Source organism: Zingiber officinale, chromosome 1B, assembly GCF_018446385.1.
Source record: "Zingiber officinale cultivar Zhangliang chromosome 1B, Zo_v1.1, whole genome shotgun sequence".
Classification (NCBI taxonomy): domain Eukaryota; kingdom Viridiplantae; phylum Streptophyta; class Magnoliopsida; order Zingiberales; family Zingiberaceae; genus Zingiber; species Zingiber officinale.
In genome coordinates, this window is record NC_055986.1 from 21,045,766 (window position 1) to 21,067,814 (window position 22,049).

A 22,049-nucleotide genomic window follows, 5' to 3' on the forward strand; every position below is an offset into this window, starting at 1 on the left:
GACTCCTTGCTGGAAAAATGACTTTAAACAGTCCTAGGTGTCAAAATAAGCGTTAGCAACCGGGCTAGGGAAAGGGTCTCGGGACAAGCACTATGACGCTCAAGTTAGTGATCCAGTTGAAGATGATGAACAATAGAATGAACGGTAACTATTGATGTGTGAAGTTGCATAGTATTGTGTACCTGTACTTATAGATGGAGACCCCCTTTTATAGTGCTACTGTTAGTTTATGCATGAATCTCCAAGTATTTCCAACAAAAGACAAATCATAAAGATGTTATGATACCTTCCCCAAAATGGACCCATAATTCCTATATTTGTCATAAGGGAAGCTTCTAGTATATAGCTTGCATATCGAATATTCTCTATCATCCGTGGCATAAAACACCAAAAAAGAATGTGAGACAGTTGGGTTGAGGGACACTTAATATGCTAACTAGTAAACCGACCGAGTCCCTCCTGTAGTCTGATCGGCTGTCGCTTACAAGAGCAACTAGGTCAGATTTAAGAAATATTGTTGGGGACTTGTCCTCCGCTCGATCTCTCCGTTTGGCCCAGAATTTAGTTGGGTCGGGTGTCCAATTTGTTCGATCAGACCATAGATTCGATCGGCTAGATTACTGGGCTGAAATAGCTAACCGTGATAGCCTCGAGTGACAAAAGGGACTTTGCTGACTCGGCTTAGAGTTTCCCAAATACTGAAGAGCTCAGTGTTTGATCAGCCCAAGGGTTCGTTCAGATGGTCGCTAATGATCTTCTGAGTTGGCTCCGAGTGTTAATCCCCTCTTGATTTTGATTGTTATGTTAGTCGGCCTTCTTATTTTTGGCTTGATTCGGAGTTCCCGCCTTATTCGCAGTATCAATAAATTAAAAAAATAATAATTTGATTATCAACCGGATTTAATTGGTTTTATATAGATTGTGTTTATTCAATTTTAATAGTAAAAATTCATCAATTCAGTGAATTTAAAATTTGATTAATTCTATTTTAATAAATTCAATTTGTTATTCAGTTTTACTCGAATCCTCGTCCCTACCAAAACAATCATGGGATTATGGACTTATTAATAATTGAATCAATCAGTGTGCTATTAGCGTGGTGGAACAAATTAATACCACGACCGATGTCCTTTTCAGAACATTTGTTTAATGGATATTTGTTTGCGTTTTCAGTGTTCTATCAGCGTGGCAGAACAAATTCAGAACACGGCCCGTGTCCTTTTCAGAACACTTGTTTAATTTAAGATTCGTTATGCCTTTCGTCGGTTTTAGTGGCAAAAAATCAAGATTCGGCACCGAAAACTGTGAGAACCGAACTTAATTCAGCACATATATTAATCTCGAACCACTTCCACTGCCACTCCACTCCGTCTTCTATATCACCACCCTGTTTTTCGTCCAATCAAGAAATTCCAAGGAGACGTTACGACTCGAACTGTTATGGTCGAGAAGGAAGAGATCAGGAGAAACGTACCTCGACGCATACGCCGTTCTGACCTCGCCATGGAAAACACTAGATTGGCTTTGCTCTTACTCTTCATCATTTGCTTTAATATATGCGCTCTGCAACCACTCCACTCCAAACGCACAAGTTTAATTCGCGATTCAGGTTTTAATTCTCATGTGTTTTCCTTGTCTTCCCTGTTAGCGATCGATTAATTGCTTAGTAAATAATCTAGCCCCAAAATAACAGAGGATGAGGAGAAAGCAGCTGCAGCGGTCTGTAGCAACAGAGCAGCAGCAGAAAGGTTGTTAAGGAGCAGCGAAAGCGGCAGCACACACGGAGGCAGCAGCGAGGGTCACGAGCCGTCGTCGAGTAGCTCGGGCTCTGGATCAGCAATTCCAATCCTTGGAGCTGCTGCGGCAGGCAAGGCGAGGAGCGGCAATACTAACCACCGTCACGGCAGCAATAGTACCGCGAGCAACAACGCCAGCGTGCTGCTAATCTTGTTGATCATGGCCGGTGAGGTTCTTGCTTGTGTGCAATTTTAAGCTTCATCAGTTGCAGACATGTATGTATGTTACATATAACTGTCTACTGTAATTAATGCTATGATGAGAAGTTTCATGGTTCTAGGCTTCACTGTAGTTTTCTGTCTTAATCCTGTTCAGTCTGCTGCTAATTGATGCTGAATCACAGTCACTGGAACTCCTTCCTAGATAGTTTTCAGACCTTCAGTCGTAGATATTTTGTCTACTATCTGTTAACTTTGCTTTGTCCTCTGGACTAAGCCGAATGATTCTTTTACAATAATTTTTTTAGTTGACACGTAAATAGACTAGGTCCGAGCTGAAGTTGAACAGGCGTGTATATCACGGGTTAGATCCGTACGTGTGCCATGTCTGACATGGCATAAACTGATCCGTTTGCACTAGAGATCGCAACATCTTATCGACTCGCCACGCCAGCAAATGATACTTCGGAAATCTCCGTCTCCTCCAAATGCTCACACAAAACACAGAATTCCACACGTTTCCCCCCAACCCACCACAAATCTGTGGTCATTTTCGTCAATCCAATTTATCTCTTTCTCAGAGATTTGGTTCGTCTCCCCTGTCCTGGCTTCTCCATGCAGCTGCGGAGCCTGGTGGCCACCGAAGAAGGCGAAGAGAGAGAGATAGATGGAGATGCAGTTACCGGATGACTTCCGGTGTCCAATCTCCCTGGAGGTGATGACGGACCCGGTGATTTTATCCTCCGGCCACACCTTCGACCGCGCTTCTATCCAACGCTGGCTCGACGCCGGTAACCGCACCTGCCCGGTCACTAAAGTCCCCCTCCCTCCCTCCCCTTCTCTCATCCCCAACTACGCCCTTCGCAGCCTCATCTCCTCCTACCTCGCCCATCGCCCTTCCGCCGTCGCCTCGTCCTCCTCTGATGAAGATCACCTCGACTCCTTCCTCCTCTCTCGATTCTCCTTCCCCTCCGACGCCCCTACTCTCTCCGCCGTCCTCCGCCTCGCCCAGAGCGGGAGCGCCGCCTCTCGCCGCCTCGTCGCCGACTCCGGCGGGACCTCTGTCCTCATCCGCCACGCGGACGCTCCCGACCGCCCCGACCTCCAGGACCTGGCCCTCCGCGCCCTCCTCCACATCTCCCTCGACGGTGACGACGCGCGCCTCGGTCTCCTAGCCGAGGGCGCCCTCGACCCCATCGTCTCCGCACTCCGCGGTGGCCCTGTCGCGGCCCTCGCTGCTACCTTCCTCACCAGCCTCGCCGTTGTTGACGTCAACAAAGCCACGATCGGAGCCCACCCCGCCGCCATTCCCAGCCTAGCGGCCCTACTCAGCGGCGGCGACGGCCGGCACCGGAGGGAGGCGGCCACGGCTCTCCATGAACTGTGCAAGTTCGCCGAGAACCGGAGACGGGCTGTGCGGGCTGGTGTGGTGGCGCCGCTCATCAGCTTCGCTAGTGAAGGGTCGGAAAGGGCCGTGCGTGTCTTAGGACTCCTCGCCAAGTGCCGAGAGGGGAAGGAGGAGATGAGGAAGCGGATAGGATTCCTTAGGGCATTGGCCGTCGTCGTTAAAACAGGGAACCCAAGGGGCGTGGAACACGCCCTCGTGGTGCTCAACTTGGTTTGTTCCGATAGCAAAGAGATGGCTTTGGAAGCCATCGGAGAAGGGATTTTGGACCTCTGTTCTGTTTTGGCCGGCGATATGAATCAAAAGATTGGGAAGAATGCCATGGAATTAGCTCGTAGTCTCAGAATTTTCTCCTCTCCCTGCATATCAGCAAACATAGGTCAGTGAAGCTACTTGCTTGATGGATTTATTTACTTGAAACCTCCTGTAAAAAGAATAAAAATCAGTTTGATCCTTTCTTTTGTTTGCTAGAAAAATCCTGTTTATATGAAAAATGTCAGAACTTGTTAGGTTGATCTAAGTTTCGCAATGGAAAAATAATATGATAGTGGTGTTTCCCTCTATTTCATTGATGCTGACCTCAAGATTATCATTGAAAGTAGTTCATCATCTGTTTCTTGTAGGAGAGCATGAGCATTTTCTTGGTTTCTAGTGAGTTGAAACAATCTGTTGCCTTTTGTGAGTTGGGAATACCTCGAGTTTTTGTCTTTTGCCTCAATTCTCAAGTCATCTCATTCTAGAACCATTAACCTTTTTATTTTGATTCAAACTGTGATTTGAAAAGTTTGGCTGTAACAATTCGAGTTAGTATGCAAATAATGGCTGATAATAAATATGTTCAAATCAGATAAAAAGGAATTGTTTCAATTTTCTTATTTCAAGTAAAACCATAATGATATGAATGATTTTGTTAGCTGTTGGTTCAGATATAGATATTGCTAATACTTTAGCTACTTATTGTTGTTGGTTTGGAGTGTTGAACAAGCAAGTTTATATTGGTGAACTATTAGAAGCTGGATGTTGAATACAAAGTGATCCCGTCCAGTCGGATGAAGGTGAGTCTTGATGGACTGGAAGTTGACGGAAAGTCGCCGAAGCGTCGGATCTACCTGGTACCCTATTGGAAAGGTTCGCACGGGTGGCTGACGAAGGAAGATGACCAGGACGATGACACTGCTGCTCTGCGCACACTCAGACGAGCCCACGAGTCGTTAGAGACCAGAAACCAGGGAAAAAGTCCTCGGGTCAGGCCCTCCGACGCTCAAGTCAGGTACTTTTTTCCCAGAAAACACATAGAAAGGACGAAAAGTAAAAACTGGTGAAAATGACGAGTGAGCGTACCTGCATAAGGGATAAAGCATCCCTTTTTATATTGCAACTGATGCTTCTGGACCTGGCAGGTGTCAGGGAATGTCGGCTGTCACGCTTTGTCTGGCGGTGATTGACACGTGGCTCTTCCTAATAGGCTCTCGGCAAAACCGAAGACGTAGCGAGCCCCGACTGTTAGCATATTCCTTGACATATTGATTGTTCTCTGACAAGCGATTACGATTCCTTGGCTTGTTTGTCCTGTAGTGCCTAAACGCTAGGTCTGCATCCGGACCTGCTTCGATCCACTGCTATCCATGGTTTCCACGTTCCGACCTGCCCGACCAGTTTGTTTCCTGATCTGCATTTGCCTACTGTAATCCATGGCTTGCACATTCCGACCTGCACGATCGATCTATTTCCCGACCTGCTTTCGTCTACTGTTATCCTTTGCTTGTATGTTCCGACCTGTACGTCATGTCTATTTCTCGACCTGCTTCTGTTTACTGTTATCCTTGGCTTGTATGTCCCGACCTATACGTCAGGTCTATTTCCCGACCTGCTTCTGTTTCCTGTTATCCTTGGCTTGTATGTCCCGACCTGTACGTCATGTCTATTTCCCGACTTGCTTCTGTTTCCTGTTATCCTTGGCTTGTATGTCCTGACCTGTACGTCATGTTTATTTCCTGACCTGCTTCTGTTTCCTGTTATCCTTGGCTTGTATGTCCCGACCTGTACGGTAGGTCTATTTCCCGACCTGCTTCTGTTTCCTGTTATCTTTGGCTTGTATGCCCCGACCTGTACGTCAGGTTTATTTCCCGACTTGCTTCTGTTTCCTGTTATCCTTGACTTGTATGTCCCGACCTGTACATCAGGTCTATTTCCCGACCTGCTTCTATTTACTGTTATCCTTGGCTCGTATGTCCCGACCTATACATCAGGTCTATTTCCCGACCTGCTTCTGTTTCCTGTTATCCTTGACTTGTATGTCCCGACTGTACGTCAGGTCTATTTCTCGACCTGCTTCTGGGACGAGTTGACGGAGGCGCTGGGAGCGAGCGTATTCACCTTTTGCCATCATTAACCTTTTTATTTTGATTCAAACTGTGATTTGAAAAGTTTGCTGTAACAATTATGCAAATAATGGCTGATAATAAATATGTTCAAATCAGATAAAAAGGACCTATTTCAATTTTCTTATTTCAAGTAAAACCATAATGATATGAATGATTTTGTTAGCTGTTGGTTCAGATATAGATATTGCTAATACTTTAGCTACTCATTGTTGTTGGTTTGGAGTGTTGAACAAGCAAGTTTATATTGGTGAACTATTAGAAGCTGGATGCTGAATACAAAGCTTTGAAGTTTAGGGTGAATTGTGATTCCTGAAGCAGGAAATAGATGAATGATAAAATAGGAAAGAGGTCTTTAATGAGAGGGACATGACAAAGCTTTGTGGGATCGTCTTCGGTTGCTTAAGGTAAATAGTTGCTGGCATGCTGCAATTATTATTATTATTTTTTTTTGTCACTGGCGATGATGGTAGAAATAGCTAGTTGCAAGTGATCAATTACTATAATAGCAATTTACTGAACTTCAATCACTGGATGCATTATATTTGAGGACAATGTGGAGGCTGTTTCTCGAGTTCATGAGAGATTTCAAAATATATGAAGGGCATATGATTAAAGTCAGCGATGAAGTTAAAACTTATTTTAAATAACTTAAATTAGTTCAACTCCTACAGATGGAGAAGATCCGCCAAATGCGGAATGCTAGTCAATTATTCTGAAAGGATTGTATTTTGGATCTGCACGTTGAGTTCCTGTCTTTGACTTTGTTTTTTAGATCGCTTATGAGCAACTGGTGAGTTGTCTTCGACGTTAAGGAGGGTTGATCGCCGGAAGAGTTAACGAAGTTGGAAAGATAGAGAAAAGGAGAAAAAAAAAAAGAATGGAGGCTAGGGGTTGCCCCGGCTCAACCACTCCGATACTCAAATAAGATTTCCGACGAGAGAAATGGAAAAGACGAACAATAACTGTATATGTGTATATGTGAATCTTGGTTTGTAGATGCGGACTCCTTATATAATATTACTGTGATGATATTCTCTCCTCATTAATTTGATGTCCTACCACATTAGGAAAAATGTCATATCGTCATAGTATCTCCGTCATATCTTACGGTCTCATCACTTATGTGTTGTATTTATAGCTTGCTCCACACATAGATAACTCACATGCTAGTCCATGTGTTATGTCAGTTCATATATTATATTAGCCCATCGACCCATAGGATATTGAGTTAATTGGGTCGATGGGCTTGACCCGTTAAGTGAAGGAGGATCGGATCAGTTAGTTTAAAAGGAATGAGCCAGAGTGATCAGATCGATGGAACTAATATGACTGAGCTAGAACGATTTGATTGATGGAACTGAACTGACCAAGCTAGGTGATTGGATCGGTAGAGTTGATCCGACTGAGTGGGACGATCAGATTGAGGGAGTTGGTCTGACTAAGCATGATGACCAGATCGGTGAATCCGACTGAGCGGGTTGGTGAGATGGCTCGTCTAGAGTAGCCGAGGAGGGTTAGAATAGACAAGGAGGGTGATCATGTTGATCAATATTTGACTTTGACTCTCTCTCAAGAGATTAAATTGTACGAAGAGCAAGCTATTAAATTTACTAGAAAGAAATAGAAGGGAATCATTTTTGTTTATTTCATGGTCAAGATTACAAATATTGCAATATCCATACAAAACCCATGGCAACAGTATAATCCATCAAGAAATAAAACCTTAACCAGCAGAAATTGGATGAAGAAATTTAAATCTATAGGCCTAAAGCCACCATGACCGTTGCCAGACCCAATCCGAGAGTCAACTTGGCCTCTCCAGTAATGCTGCCGGGCACCGCCTCGTTCGGTGGCGAGGGCACGTTTAGTGGCGAGGGCGGTGGGGTAGAGGACGCTGGTGCCTGCGCTGGGGAAGTGGAGTCAGAAACAGGAGATGGTGGAGAGCTGCTCGGCGGGGAGGTCTCGCCCATGGCATGAACGACGTCGATCTCGAGTTGCATTCCCTGACTGCAGTGGGTGGGAATTCCGCAGATGAAGTATCGTTTGCCGGTGGCGGTGAGTCTGATCTCTGTGTTGCCCGTCGCACTAGCTGTCGAAGTGCCCGCGTTGCACGCGCTGTAGCCGGTGCTGTCCACCTCCACCACGTCGTGGGTCGTCGGCGGGTATTTGAAAGCTGCAACGGATGGACCATTATGTTTCCTCACTCTCAAATAGCTAGATTTGAAACAAGAGAACAAGTTGAAGATTTAAAAACTCACTCAGAGTATCCCCGATGCGAAATGTCTTGCCGGAGACCCAGTGCGTGTAGTTAGTTGAGAGATCCCAGGCGACGTTGTAGTTGACGCACAATGCCATCTCAAAAAAGGCCGCCACGGTCATGGCCGCCGCCAGAGCTCTCAGCATCGCCATTTCTGCTCTGGTTCGAAGGAGATGCCGTGGAAGAGGCTGCAGAGGATATGCTTAATGCCTGCTATGAAGCAGATGGATGGGAGAAAGAAGAAGAAGAAGAGAATGTGTTAAATAGAGATAAAAAAAGCACGAAGGTGGTTGGTGGCTCGGTAAGATCCAGCCTTGCTTGGCTCAAGAACGTGCAAGTTCAAAGTCGTCGAAATTGGCCAATTATATATAACAGATTGTACCGGAGAGGGCGAGAGTTGACTATGTGCCGAGTCGCCGTAAAACCAATCATTCATTCTTTGCGCGTTTTTAGTCAATTTGGAAGTTCGTGTTGGGATGATTTATGGATTGATTGGACACATAATATGTTGGATCCATATAAATGTGAGAGGGGTTAAATCATACGATTTTTTTTAAAAAAATCTCTTTTTCAAAATTAAGTACGCTACGAAATTAAAATATATAATTAAAAAATTAAAATATAAGTACATAATCAATTTATTTGATTCAAAACCGTCAACGACTCATATTCTAAGATTCAAGTCTTATAGATCTATCGATGAATAATTTACTAAAGACCTCTTTCAGAATCGTCGAAAGAGGAGATTGAGTATAAAAAGATAAGAATAAGTCTAACACGATATACTTTCCCTTTTACAATAATTAAGTACAGTATTGAACTTTCTTACCTAACACTTTCGAAGATGCTTAGATCAGGCTCGGTATTGGACGGCTTCTCAACAATAGTCGAGCGCAGAAATATCATAGCAGAGCAGCAACAAGAAACCGAAGCAGTCAGAATGACAAACAGATGCGTAGAAGTTTGTAGAAGAGATGATGTAGAAGCCTTGATCGAATGTCTCTTTTATAAGGGATGGAAGGCGCCTTCCATAGCATTGAAGGCGCCTTCAATGACAAAACTCTATCCCTTAAAAAGTGGCTCCGTATTGTCGACGATGTCTCTACCTTATCTGACTGAAGGCGTCTTCCATGCTCCCGAAGACACCTTCCATAAACAGTACTCAAAGCGTCTTTCGTATCCTGAAAGGCGTCTCGGGTACTGTTCATCCGAGACATTTTGTGCTCCCTTTGCCCTACAAAATATGTTTGTCCAACAAAAAAATATTTAATCTGTAAAACAAAGTTAACACAATTATAATATAATTAATTTATGACTTAGACCCTATTCTCCAGACTAGGATCTAATTAGGGTCTCAATTTAGATTTTCGAAATGGATCTAAATTGAATCGATGCTTATTGTCTCCTCAATCGGGGCATGTCCTCACTGAGTCACTCTCTTCTAATAAATTACATTCACTTACCAACTTGCAGTCTATTGATTAGCCTCTCGACCTACCAAGTCTTCTCTATAGTTGTCAAGTACGTAGACCTAATTGAACTTTAGCTAGTTGTTATGTCATGTGAACCCAGTCGGACTTTCTGTCATATATTAGGTCAGTCTTTTGACCTATCTAAGGTTCGTACCAACTATCGGATTTTCAAACCTAATTAGATTTCATCTTGGTATCAAGTCTTTTAGATCTGTCAATCTTTACATACTTGATAAATGTATTAGATTATAAAAATATTTAACTTAACTTACTTATTATTTAATAAAATTTAAATTAAATCGTTAGTATAAATTGAAGTAACATAATCAATGACATAGAAATATGAATCCTTCAACGTGATTTTTTTCCTTTTTTTTTAATTTGGATTATTTAAGTTTGCAACAACGATAAAAGGTTAAAATCATAATTAATGTCAACCGTCTAAGCTCCTGTAATTGGCCTACAAAATATCATCCACAATACTCTAGTTTAGTTCAAATTTAAAATGGGATAAACATCTTATTTGTCAAAGTCACTTATCTACTTGTGCAACTTGAAAGGATTGACAGGCTTCGATGACTACTATAGATGGACAAATTCTACGTACCTTATCGCTTAGAACTCCTTCAAATATAACACATTTCAAGTTGCTTTTCTCCATGTTTACTTTCTCCATCTTCCCCCTAGCTAAACAGCCTTTTGATATTTTCTTCTTTCCTTACTACTTTCTATCTCTATGGTGACTTTGAGGTGAAATGGATGATTTTGATTAAGATGATCGAAATAAAAAAGAAACAATTCAGATCATAGAACTTTTAATTGATTGATTGTATTCGTAGGCAATAATAATAATAATAATAATAATAATAATAATAAATCATCGATGATATGGCTGCAGTATCAAATCTGAAAACATTTGAAGACATTGGTTACCGTATCACCCTATGCAATTCGCACCTACCTTGCTAATAGAGGGGATGAATAAGTTGCAACTCTGAAATTAAACCTTTAGATTTCTCTTTCAATTACAAGGATAACATAAAAAATATTCCAGGGCAAATAAATTAAATGTCAAAGCCAACCAGGAAGATTTAACATGATTTATATAATCTTAGCTTATTTCATTTTTCGCGTCATGTAAAAAGATAATAACGCTAATCTCAAATACCTCGGTCCACCTCAAGCCGCCCTTATGAAAGGGAGGTAAATTACAGTGTTAAACAGCGTGGGAGGAACTTATTCACTAAGAAAATAAATCCCATGAGATTTGACCTTACTCCTATGATGCTAATCTATTATTAAGTACCAACTTAGTTATAATTTCATTCTACTTTATTGTAATCAAAGGTGATTATATTCATCTCAGACGTCGCTTAGAGTCCGTCTATAAATTATGTGAAGGGAAATAAATCATGTGGTCAGTAAATTATGTGAAGGAAAATAAATCATGTGGTCAGTTTATAATTGATCGTCAAATAACTAGCTAGGGGATAAAAAGAGTTTTTCTCTAAAATATGTGTCTATCAAAATTTAATCCTACTATAATAAATCTCGCATCCTCTAATCAATTTGAGTGAGAACCGACCCCTCTGTGGTACCCGTGATAGTTTTGATGTGATCAATCAAGTTAAGTTAAGTTCTGTATATTTAAACCTTGTGTCTAAGTAGAACTTGGGAACACAAGAAGTCGAGCGGAAGACGCAGTTAGCGGGAAAGATGGCTCGGGAAGAGATTCGACGGGCTTGGTACATCCGAGGAACGAGGTGCTGCAAAAGAGTACACCGGCAGACGAGAAGGACACACGCGGCGGTCCGAGGGATGAGAAGCCGGGGAGGAAACTACTCGAGGAGAAAGTCGAAAAATGGATTCGGGTGATCCCTATTACGGTTGGCAGAAATTCCCCAAGCAAATCGAGCAGCGGAAGAGCAAAATGGAGTTACTGGAGGCGCCTCCAACGCTGCTGGAGGCGCCCTCACGCCTTTCTAGTGGAAGGCGCCTTCAAGCTATTAAAGGCACCTTCAACCCTTCATGAAGGCGCCTTCAATCACTTGAAGACACCTTCGACTGGGCAAAAACTGTCGTTGTCGAAGGATAAAATTTTATCATTTCTTGCCTTGCTGGAGGTGCCTTCCAACTTGTTGGAGGCATCTTCCGATCCCGGATAAGATTTTTCAAGGGTTATAAAAATAACCTTGGACCTAGGAATTAATCATCAACTCTTGTATTCATTTCCTAACAACTATGTGAGTATTCAACGAGTGTAAGAGACTTCTCCGCCTTCATCAAATGAGACTTTTAGAGCTTTTCATTTGTCTTAGATGAACAATTACCTAAATTGTAACCAAGTAAATCTTGTGCCTCTTCTTTCATTTTGTAGTTGTTTAATTTAATTTTTATAATTATACTATTACTACTAATCTGAGTTGAAAGAACGAGAAAGACATTTCGTTTTACAGGCAATTCACCTCCTTTTGTCGGTCTCGCGACGTCAACAATTGATATTAGAGCCCAACCGTCTCAGAAGAACTAACCGCCGACTGAAGCACCAAATCGATGACCTGACAGACAATCTTCCCACCGAACTTTGAGGAAGAATTTGCATCTTGGAAGAAATGCATAGAGGTATTTTTCAAAATTGATTTTGAAATTATGTTAATAATTAAATATGATTTTGTATCTCGCAAAGACTCTCAAGGAAATGAAAATGAAGAACACCAATAGACTAAGGAGCAAGCAGATTTCATAGTGAACGGACAAGCCGAGTTTCACCTACTTAGTGTACTTCCACCCAAGAAGTAAATCAGATCGAAGATTATGAATCAGTAAAGGAACTTTAGGAGAAGTTCCTTGAGTTGCACGAAAGAACTTCCGAAGCAAAGATCGCGAGACAAGACCTACTCCGGAACCAACTGACAAACCTCTGGATGGAAGAAAGCAAAACAGTCGCACATATGCACTCGAGGACCAAAGAACTCATCACCGGACTCACGAATCTCGAAGAAAAGGTAACGAACTGAGATTCGTTAAGGTATGCTTTAAATGCATTTCCTAGGACACCCAAGTGGACATCTATAGTCAACTCATTTTACATATCTAAAGACCTTGAAGTTAGTTTATTAGAAAATCTTTTTTCCACTTTTGAACTTCACGAATCAAGATGTGTAGTCTTGCAAAACAAAGGAGAAAAGCAGCTCATAACATAGCACTAAAAGTCAATCAAAAGGGTGAACCAGATCAAGACTCCGAGAATTCAATCGATGCAGATGAAGCAGCATTATTGGTAAGGAAATTCAATAGATTTATTAAATCTAATAGATACAAATCGCGGATAAAAAATGACTTTAAAAGCAAAAGGAAAGTATGATGCTACAACTGCCAAGGAGAATGACACATCAAGGATGACTGTCTTGAACTAAAGAAGAGAGAGAAAGATAAGGGCAAAAGACCAACAAGATAAAAGAACAAGAATTTGAAGGCAACTTGGGATAAGTCGTCGTCCTCTAAATCCGAGATCGAGGCCTGCGCAGGACTAGCTTTGATGGAAAATCACCATAGGGACATTAAAAGTTCCTCAGAAATAAGTATCAATGAAAGGGGAGGATCTGTTGGGTTTTTCGGGCCGCAAAAACCATTTTTTGCGTTGCGAAAACCCCGAAACCCCGCCACCGGATCCGTGCGAAGAAATAAAATTTACGTAAAACTTCGAGTATGAGTTTCTAGCCTAGATCTAAACTAGATCTACAAAGGAAAAGAGTTTTACCCTTGATGCGATGCCCTTCGCTAATCCCGCTCGTCCAAGGTTCGCCAGATCTCAGGAGTATCAAAGTAGATACTCCTCTATGTGTATTCACACAAGCAAGAGATGGAGAAACCAAACAAAAGGTGTGCTAGCACCTTTAAAAGGTTCGGCCAAGGTGGAGGAGAGGGAGAGAAGAGAGAGCTTGAGGAAGAAGATGAGAGTTACACAAAAGAAATGAAACTCACCCAATCCATAAGTGGTCGACCACATGAATGAGGTTAATAACCTCCATGGAATACCAAGAGTCACAACTCTTGGTAACTCCCATGAGGTGGCATCCCACTTAAGCAACCATGATGATGTGGAGCATCATCATTGGTCCACTCTTTGCCAACTCACCAATGAGGTGGCAAATGGTCAAGTCAAACTTGACTCTTCATCTTCCTCTCAAGTCAAGTCAAACTTGACCACTTCTCTCCCATGGTTGATCAAATCTAACCATTGGTTCAAGTCAATTTTAATTTAATGAATCTCTATTCATTGAATTAAATTGACTCAATGAGTCTATGTCCAAATTAGACTCATCTAACACATGAACCAAATTGAGTCCAACTCAATTAGCCTAATTTGGATTACTCTTAATCCAATTTGGTTCATCACATAGACCTAATCCTTTAGGTTCATCAAATGAACCTAATCTCCATCTAATTGCCCTTTATGTGTGACCCTATAAGTTCTTATAACATTAGCAATGCTCCTAAACCCATTTAGAAGCATAAGTAATGAGCGGTATCTAGCAACACATCATTACTACCCAAGTTATAAGAATGTTGAGATCCAACATCACCTTGCGACTACTAATTATAACTCTTCACAATATATGATAAGTATCCTTCTATCCTTGATGTCTAGATTGATTAATGTGAGGCATAGACCGTGTCATCCTCTAATCAATCTAAATCTTGAATCCCAAGTAGACTCACTCAATCAAATGAGCTCAACATCTCATATTGACTCATTTGGGCATGGTCATGCACTCAGTGGTCTCCCTCTATCAAGAATATCGATGTCACTCCCATCATATAGGAGGGATAGATCCCATCTACATCACTCACATCCCTCCACATAATTTATTACATACCCAGTAATCGTCTTTATAGTCCACCCAATTACGGGTGACGTTTGACGAAGTCAAAGTATGTAACTCCTTATGTAGGAAACCATGGTGACTTTAGATCCAAAGACTAATAGTCATACTAATAGCCACATGAGAAAGTATATGATACTCATATAACGATCCATGATACTTTCTCATGGCGGGTCATTCAGTATACATTCTCCAATGCATACCCATGTGTCAACTTGATATCTCCATATCCATGACTTGTGAGATCAAGTCATCGAGTTGACCTACATGCTAGTCTCGTCACATTAACATTGTCCCTGAATGCTAATACTTGACTAGGATTGATTAAAAGTAGTGTTCCCTATATCATCTCACTATCGATTTAACTAACCGATTGATATAGGTAAGAACCTTCTACTCAAGGACGCTATTATACTTAGTTATTTGGCACCAATACAAGTAAGCATAATAACCATAAACAAATGTCTTTATATATATAAGAATATGATACAACGAGTCCATATAACAATCATCAAATGATTGGCTCTAGGGCTCTAACTAATAATCTCCCACTAGCACTAGTGTCAATCAGTATATGTTCTAAGGTCCAATGACCTAGTGTGACCATCATGTTTCCTCTGTGTCAAAGCCTTGGTCAAGGGATCTGCGATGTTAGTCTTAGTGGGTACTCTGCAAATCTTCACATCTCCTCTATCGATGATCTCTCGAATGAGATGGAAGCGTCGTAGTATGTGTTTAGTCCGCTGGTGTGAGCGGGGTTCCTTGGCCTGTGTTATTGCTCCATTGTTGTCACAATAGAGCTCTATGGGATCAGCTATGCCAGGAACCACCCCAAGCTCAGTAATAAACTTGAGGATCCAAACTGCCTCCTTTGCTGCTTCTGATGCAGCAATATACTCGGCCTCTGTTGTAGAATCAGCTACTATGTCCTGCTTCGAACTCTTCCAACTCACAGCACCACCATTTATGCAAAACACGAACCCTGACTGCGATCGATAATCATCCTAATCAGTTTGGAAGTTAGCATCACTGTAACCCTTTACAGCTAGCTCGTCATCGCCTCCATATATCAAGAAATATTCTTTAGTTCTTCTCAAGTACTTAAGAATATTCTTGACCGCTATCCAGTGGCTTTCATCTGGATCTTAGTGGTATCTGCTCGTCATGCTCAAAGCATACAAGACATCAGGACGAGTACATAACATGGGGTACATGATAGATCCTATGGCTGAAGCATAAGAGATCTAATCCATGCGATCTCTCTCCACTCTAGAAGAGGGACTTTGAGTTTTCGAAAGACTCATACCATGTGACATCGACAGAAATCCCTTCTTGGAGTTCTGCATGGCAAACCGTAGTAGTACTTTGTCAATGTATGTACTCTGACTTAGGCCAAGCAATCTCATAAATCTATCTCTATAGATCTGTATGCCTAGAATGTGGGATGCTTCACCTAAGTCATTCATTGAGAAACAAGTCCCTAGCCAAGTCTTGGCAGACTGCAGTAAAGGGATGTCTTTCACAATGAGTAGTATGTCATCCACATACAATATAAGGAAGACAACTGTGTTCTCTACAACCTTCTTGTAGACACAAGGTTCATCTTCATTCTTGATGAAACCAAACTGTTTGATTGCATCATCGAATTGAAGATTCCAGCTCCGAAAAGCTTGCTTTAGTCCATAAATGGACATATACAGTTTGCATACTCTGCTAGTATGCTGTGGATCTACAAAATCCTCAAGTTGTGTCATGTACACATCCTCGAGCAGGTTTCCATTCAAAAATGCGGTTTTGACATCCATCTTCCAGATCTCATAATCGTGGTACGCTGCAATAGCAAGCATGATCCGAATGGATTTAAACATCGCTACTGGAGAAAAAGTTTCATCATAGTCAATACCATGAATTTGCTTGAAACATTTAGCTACCAAGCGACCCTTATAAATAAGTCCATCCATGTCAGTCTTTCTCTTAAAGACCCACTTACACCCAATGGGTTTGACCCCTTCAGGTGGATCAACCAAAGTCCATACTTGGTTAGTGTGCATGGATTCCATCTCGGATCTCATGACCTCTAGCCATTTCTCAGAATTTGGTCTCATCACAGCTTCCTGATAGGAGGTAGGCTCATCCTCAATGAGCACAACGTCATCATGGTCAGACAAGAGAAATGAGTATCTCTCAGGCTGACGACGTACCCTATCAGATCTGCGAAGAGGTAGGTCTACTTGAACTGGTTATGGTTTCTCAACTCCTTGTGGAACAACATCATCCACAACACTTTATGGTTCCAGTTCAACTTCCATCGAGGCTTTAGTGCTATGATCCACATCTTGAAATTCTTCAAGATCGAATGTACTCCCACTAGTCTTTCTAGAAACAAAGTCCCTTTCTAGAAAAATAAAGTCCGGTATCTAATACCCATGATAAAGAAATAGATAGATTGACTTCTATAACATAGATACCTGAAGTGGAAGTCTCACTTCTCTTCTTCTTAAGATCTTCTAGGTAAACTTTACAGTTCCTCTTCTAGTGCCCGGTCTGACCGCAGTGGAAGCATATAGCATCCTTGGCAACCCATCCTTTGGGTTTCAGTGTCTTGCCTTTGCCCTTGGCTTGGGACTTTCCCTTGCCTTTGGGCTTGCCCTTGCCCTTGTGTTTCTGAACCATCAGAATAGAGTTGGGCTTAACCTTCTTAAGGTTGAGCTCAGCAGTTCGCAATATACTAAGCAGTTCGAGCAGTAGCTTGTCAATTTCGTTCATGTTGTAGTTCATGACAAACTGACTGTAGCTCTCTGGCAAGGACTGCAAGATCAAGTCAATGGCTAGCTCTTGGTTAAGGGAAAATCCCAACCTCTATAGGTTTTCTATGTACCCAATTATCTTGAGTACATATGGGCCTACGGGAGTCACATCTTGCATCTTGCACTGAAACAGTGCCTTAGAGATATCGAATCTCTCGTGCCTCACTTGTCCTTGATATAGTTGACGCAGATGTTCAACCATATCATAAGCACCTATCAACTCATGTTGCTTCTGAAGCTCAGAGTTCATGGTCGCGAGCATTAGACAGGACACATTTAATGCGTCATCTTGATGTTTCTTGTAAGCATCTCGATAAGCTTGCGTGGCAGTGGCAGGAGGTGCCTCGGGAATGGGCTGCTCCAGAACGTACAGTTTTCGTTCCTGTGTGAGAACGATTCTCAGGTTCCTGTACCAGTCCAGGAAGTTAGCTCCATTGAGCTTGTCCTTATCGAGGACAGAACGCAGGGAGAAGGAGTTCGTGTTTGACGACATGGTAATCTACAACAGAAAAATGTAGAAAATAAATATCATATTCCAATTAATCATCTAATTAGGCCTTTAATTAAATGATGCTCCCACTGAATTCTATAATTCATGTGGGACAAGATCCACATCATACTATGCCCTGAGTTAGCTTTGGCTAAATCACCTAAGACTTAGTATGATCGGTAGATAACTAATTATCAATTACATCTCTATGCAACTCTTGTATATAGGATCAAGCTCCGCATTTATATTAAAACTCGAGTTAGCTTTGGCTAATACGCCCAAGAGTTAATATAAACGTGATTTTGTCCCATCTTCCAACTATTGGATAAATGCCTACAGCTAAACTTGATTTAACTAGTTCTACTCAATCTAATTGAGTTTTTACTCACCCATGCGTTGATAGGCGGGACCAAGATTGTCCCTCCATACCCTACCAAGATAATATGTGTTGCTCTGCTTTGGCAGATTCAACAACAACATGTGATCAAGGTAGTGATAGATATCACGGCATGATAGGCATTTTTTGAGTTGACGCGATTGAGATCTAATCTAATCGATGATGCGTATCATATACTCGATTTAGATCTAATCTAATCGTGGAGGTGCATCATGTGCGCGACTTAGATCTAATCTAATCATTAAGGCACTAATTAATTACTAATTTAGCATGCATCACATATACACACACAAGCAATTAATTAATTTTGTGATTAGTCATGGCCCTACTACGATCTTCTCAAGCCAATGAGAAGATCGGATGGTCAATCTAAGGTCAACAGCTTCTCAAGCTCCTTCCTTTGACCACCTTGTGTTGCTCGCACCCTCCTCGTAACTCCGTCTCGAGTGAACCTTCCACCGCCTCATTTTGTACATTACAAAAGGTGAAACTCGAGTTACATTCGAGTCTAAACTATTTACAATGGGAATAAATAAATAGAAAGGCACGACGCGTAGGTCGCGTATCAAATATACAACACGCACAATCACATGACGGCACGCAGGTCGTATTATGAATTACAACACAATTTCCAATCAAATTAGGGTCTTTTGGGTCATGACCATCACAAAATGATACACAATTCTAAATTATGTAATTTCCATAAATTTTTATAATTTTTGTCTAATATTTTTATGATTTTATAAGTAAAAATTCCCGACGGTCCCGCTTAGCGATTTTCGGGCGTAATCGCAGAACGAAGCCCCTTGCGGGGTTAGGGGCAGCACCCCTACCCGCGATATAACCATTGCGAGTATTCCTAAGCGATCCTACAGCGCCTTAGCCCGCTGTCCCAAAATAATTTGGGGCGAAACCTTACCGTTTCGGAAAAAAAATTTCGGTAGTCGAAGCCTACAAGTGTCTAAACTCTTGTGCTTCGCTTCTACGAGAAAAATACCTATAAAATCTATAAAAATAATAAATTTACAGAATATTACAGAACTGATATTTTTCATAAAAATACAAACAAAAACTCGTACGCGCTTCGCACGTAGCTCTGATTCCACTGTTGGGTTTTTCGGACCGCAAAAACCACTTTTTGCATTGCGGAAACCCCGAAACCCCGCCACCAAATCCGTTCGAAGAAATAAAATTTACGTAAAACTTCAAGTACGAGTTTCTAGCCTAGATCTAAACTAGATCTACAAAGGAAAAGAGCTTTACTCTTGATGCGATGCCCTTCGCTAATCCCACTCGTCCAAGGTTCGCCGGATCTCGAAAGTATCAAAGTAGATACTCCTCTATGTGTATCCACACAAGCAAGAGATGGAGAAACCAAACAAAAGGTGTCCTAGCACCTTTGAAAGGTTCGGCCAAGGTGGAGGAGAGGGAGAGAAGAGAGAGCTTGAGGAAGAAGATGAGAGTTACACAAAAGAAATGAAACTCACCCAATCCATAAGTGGTCGACCACATGAATGAGGTTAATAACCTCCATGGAATACCAAGAGTCACAACTCTTGGTAACTCCCATGAGGTGGCATCCCACTTAAGCAACCATGATGATGTGGAGCATTATCATTGGTCCACTCTTTGCCAACTCACCAATGAGGTGGCAAATGGTCAAGTCAAACTTGACTCTTCATCTTCCTCTCAAGTCAAGTCAAACTTGACCACTTCTCTCCCATGGTTGATCAAATCTAACCATTGGTTCAAGTCAATTTTAATTTAATGAATCTCTATTCATTGAATTAAATTGACTCAATGAGTCTAAGTCCAAATTAGACTCATCTAACACATGAACCAAATTGAGTCCAACTCAATTAGCCTAATTTGGATTACTCTTAATCTAATTTGGTTCATCACATGGACCTAATCCTTTAGGTTCATCAAATGAACCTAATCTCCATCTAATTGCCCTTTGTGTGTGACCCTATAGGTTCTTATAACATTAGCAATGCTCCTAAACCCATTTAGAAGCATAAGTAATGAGCGGTATCTAGCAACACATCATTACTACCCAAGTTATAAGAATGTTGAGATCCAACATCACCTTGCGACTACTAATTATGACTTTTCACAATATATGACAAGTGTCCTTCTATCCTTGACATCTAGATTGATTAATGTGAGGCATAGACCGTGTCATCCTCTAATCAATCTAAATCTTGAATCCCAAGTAGACTCACTCAATCAAATGAGCTCAACATCTCATATTGACTCATTTGGGCATGGTCATGCACTTAGTGGTCTCACTCTATCAAAAATATCGATGTCACTCCCGTCATATAGGAGGGATAGATCTCATCTACATCACTCACATCCCTCCACATAATTTGTTACATACCTAGTAATCACCTTTATAGTCCACCCAGTTACGGGTGACGTTTGACGAAGTCAAAGTATGTAACTCCTTATGTAGGAAACCATGGTGACTTCAGGTCCAAGATCTAATAGTCATACTAATAGCCACATGAGAAAGTATATGACACTCATATAACGATCCATGATACTTTCTTATGGCGGGTCATTCAGTATACATTCTCCAATGCATACCCATGTGTCAACTTGATATCTCCATATCCATGACTTGTGAGATCAAGTCATCGAGTTGACCTATATGTAAATCTCGTCGCATTAACATTGTCCCTGAATGCTAATACTTGACTAGGAATGATTAAAAGTAGTGTTCCCTATATCATCTCACTATCGATTCAACTAATCGATTGATATAGGTAAGAACCTTCTACTCAAGGACGCTATTATACTTAGTTATTTGACACCAATACAAGTAAGTAAGTATAATAACCATAAACAAATGCCTTTATATATATAAGAATATAATACAACTAGTCTATACAACAATCATCAAATGATTGGTTCTAGGACTCTAACTAACAGGATCCTCTGAAGAAAGTAGCGACGAAGAGGGAGCATCAGAACATAATGTAAGTGAGGTATGTGCCTTACCTCCTGAAAAATTATTTTAATTTATTAAAGTACTTTCTAAGGATATAGTAAATCTAGAAAAAAGAAAATGCTAAGTTAAAATTAAACTTAGCAAAGTCATGTTCCCTAGAAATGTATGATTGCTTAAAAATAGAAAATGAAATATTAAAGATTCAAATAGAAAAATTAGAAAATGACTATGCATGCTCAACTCAAAAAGGATTTTGAAATTTAAATTACAGATAGCTAAGTTGGTATATCAAGAACCATAGGGGTCAAATTAGAAAAATTCTCAGAAATTATGTACCCCCAAATTTTTAGCAGTAGGAAGGAATATATACTAGGTTCTAAAATCATGCTTAGATTAAGTTGTTATAATCCATTCAGCATACTCAAAAAGAAAATTAAATATTTCTTTTCTTTAAGAGGTTTTGTCTAGAAGTGGTTGTTGTTCCAATATCCAAGAAGGTCTAGTGTCTCGCCACAGCTTGGAAGCCAATTACTAAAATGAATGTTTAATTGTCTAAACTATTAAAAGGTTAACTGTTATAAAATTATTTTTAAACATTTTAAACACTTATTCAAACTCTTCATGAATGTTTACTCAAAAATTTTCCCCAAATTTATGTAATACTTTATTGTATTTTTTTCTCATTTTTTTTGATGTGATCAATAGGGGAGATAAGTAAAAGTTTAGGGAGATTAAGGGGAAGTTAGGATTTCTTTTAAATTTTGAATTTTGTAACTAATTTGTTTAAATTTATTGTAACTTTGTTTAAATTTATTGCAACTTTATACTTATACATTCATTATGTTATTATGCTATATTTTTTAAAACCCTAACTTGAACTTGAGTTGATACATATAAAAAAAAAGGAGATTATTGGTATCCCATGGTAGTTTTGATGTGATCAACCAACTAGCGTTAGGTCATGTGTATTTGAACCTTGTGCCTAAGTGTGCAGGAGCTTAAGAACACAAGAAGTCGAGCGGAAGACGCAATTAGCGAGA

General features: G+C 40.8%; 2 protein-coding genes across 3 annotated transcripts; one reads left to right on the top strand and one right to left on the bottom strand.

Moving 5' to 3' along the window:
• Nucleotides 1-1,270: 1,270 nt before the first annotated feature.
• Nucleotides 1,271-3,923, top strand: LOC122052310 (U-box domain-containing protein 8-like). Of its 2 annotated transcripts, none has more exons than XM_042613792.1 (2): nucleotides 1,271-1,609; nucleotides 1,680-3,923. In XM_042613792.1, exon 2 carries the CDS (start codon nucleotides 2,623-2,625, stop codon nucleotides 3,745-3,747), a length of 1,125 nt encoding a protein of 374 aa, XP_042469726.1. In that variant the 5' UTR covers nucleotides 1,271-1,609; nucleotides 1,680-2,622; the 3' UTR covers nucleotides 3,748-3,923. The 2 variants fall into 2 exon arrangements, with proteins under 2 accessions (XP_042469726.1, XP_042469718.1); XM_042613784.1 differs by having other exon boundaries at nucleotides 1,694-3,923.
• A 3,449-nt stretch (nucleotides 3,924-7,372) lies between these two features.
• LOC122045531 (uclacyanin-3-like) lies at nucleotides 7,373-8,344 on the bottom strand. The gene is made up of 2 exons (XM_042605823.1): nucleotides 8,003-8,344; nucleotides 7,373-7,917 (listed from the first exon to the last, which is right to left on the bottom strand). Exons 1-2 carry the CDS (start codon nucleotides 8,151-8,153, stop codon nucleotides 7,502-7,504), a joined length of 567 nt encoding a protein of 188 aa, XP_042461757.1. The 5' UTR covers nucleotides 8,154-8,344; the 3' UTR covers nucleotides 7,373-7,501.
• Between the last annotated feature and the right edge of the window lie 13,705 nt (nucleotides 8,345-22,049).

Excerpts from the sequence above, each read along its gene's own strand:
- LOC122052310 (XM_042613792.1), top strand. The coding sequence starts at position 2,623 with ATGGAGATGCAGTTACCGGATGACTTCCGGTGTCCAATCTCCCTGGAG.
- LOC122045531 (XM_042605823.1), bottom strand. The coding sequence starts at position 8,153 with ATGGCGATGCTGAGAGCTCTGGCGGCGGCCATGACCGTGGCGGCCTTT. Across the intron at positions 7,918-8,002 it reads TCGCATCGGGGATACTCTGA|CTTTCAAATACCCGCCGACG; the intron begins GTGAGTTTTTAA and ends CATCCGTTGCAG.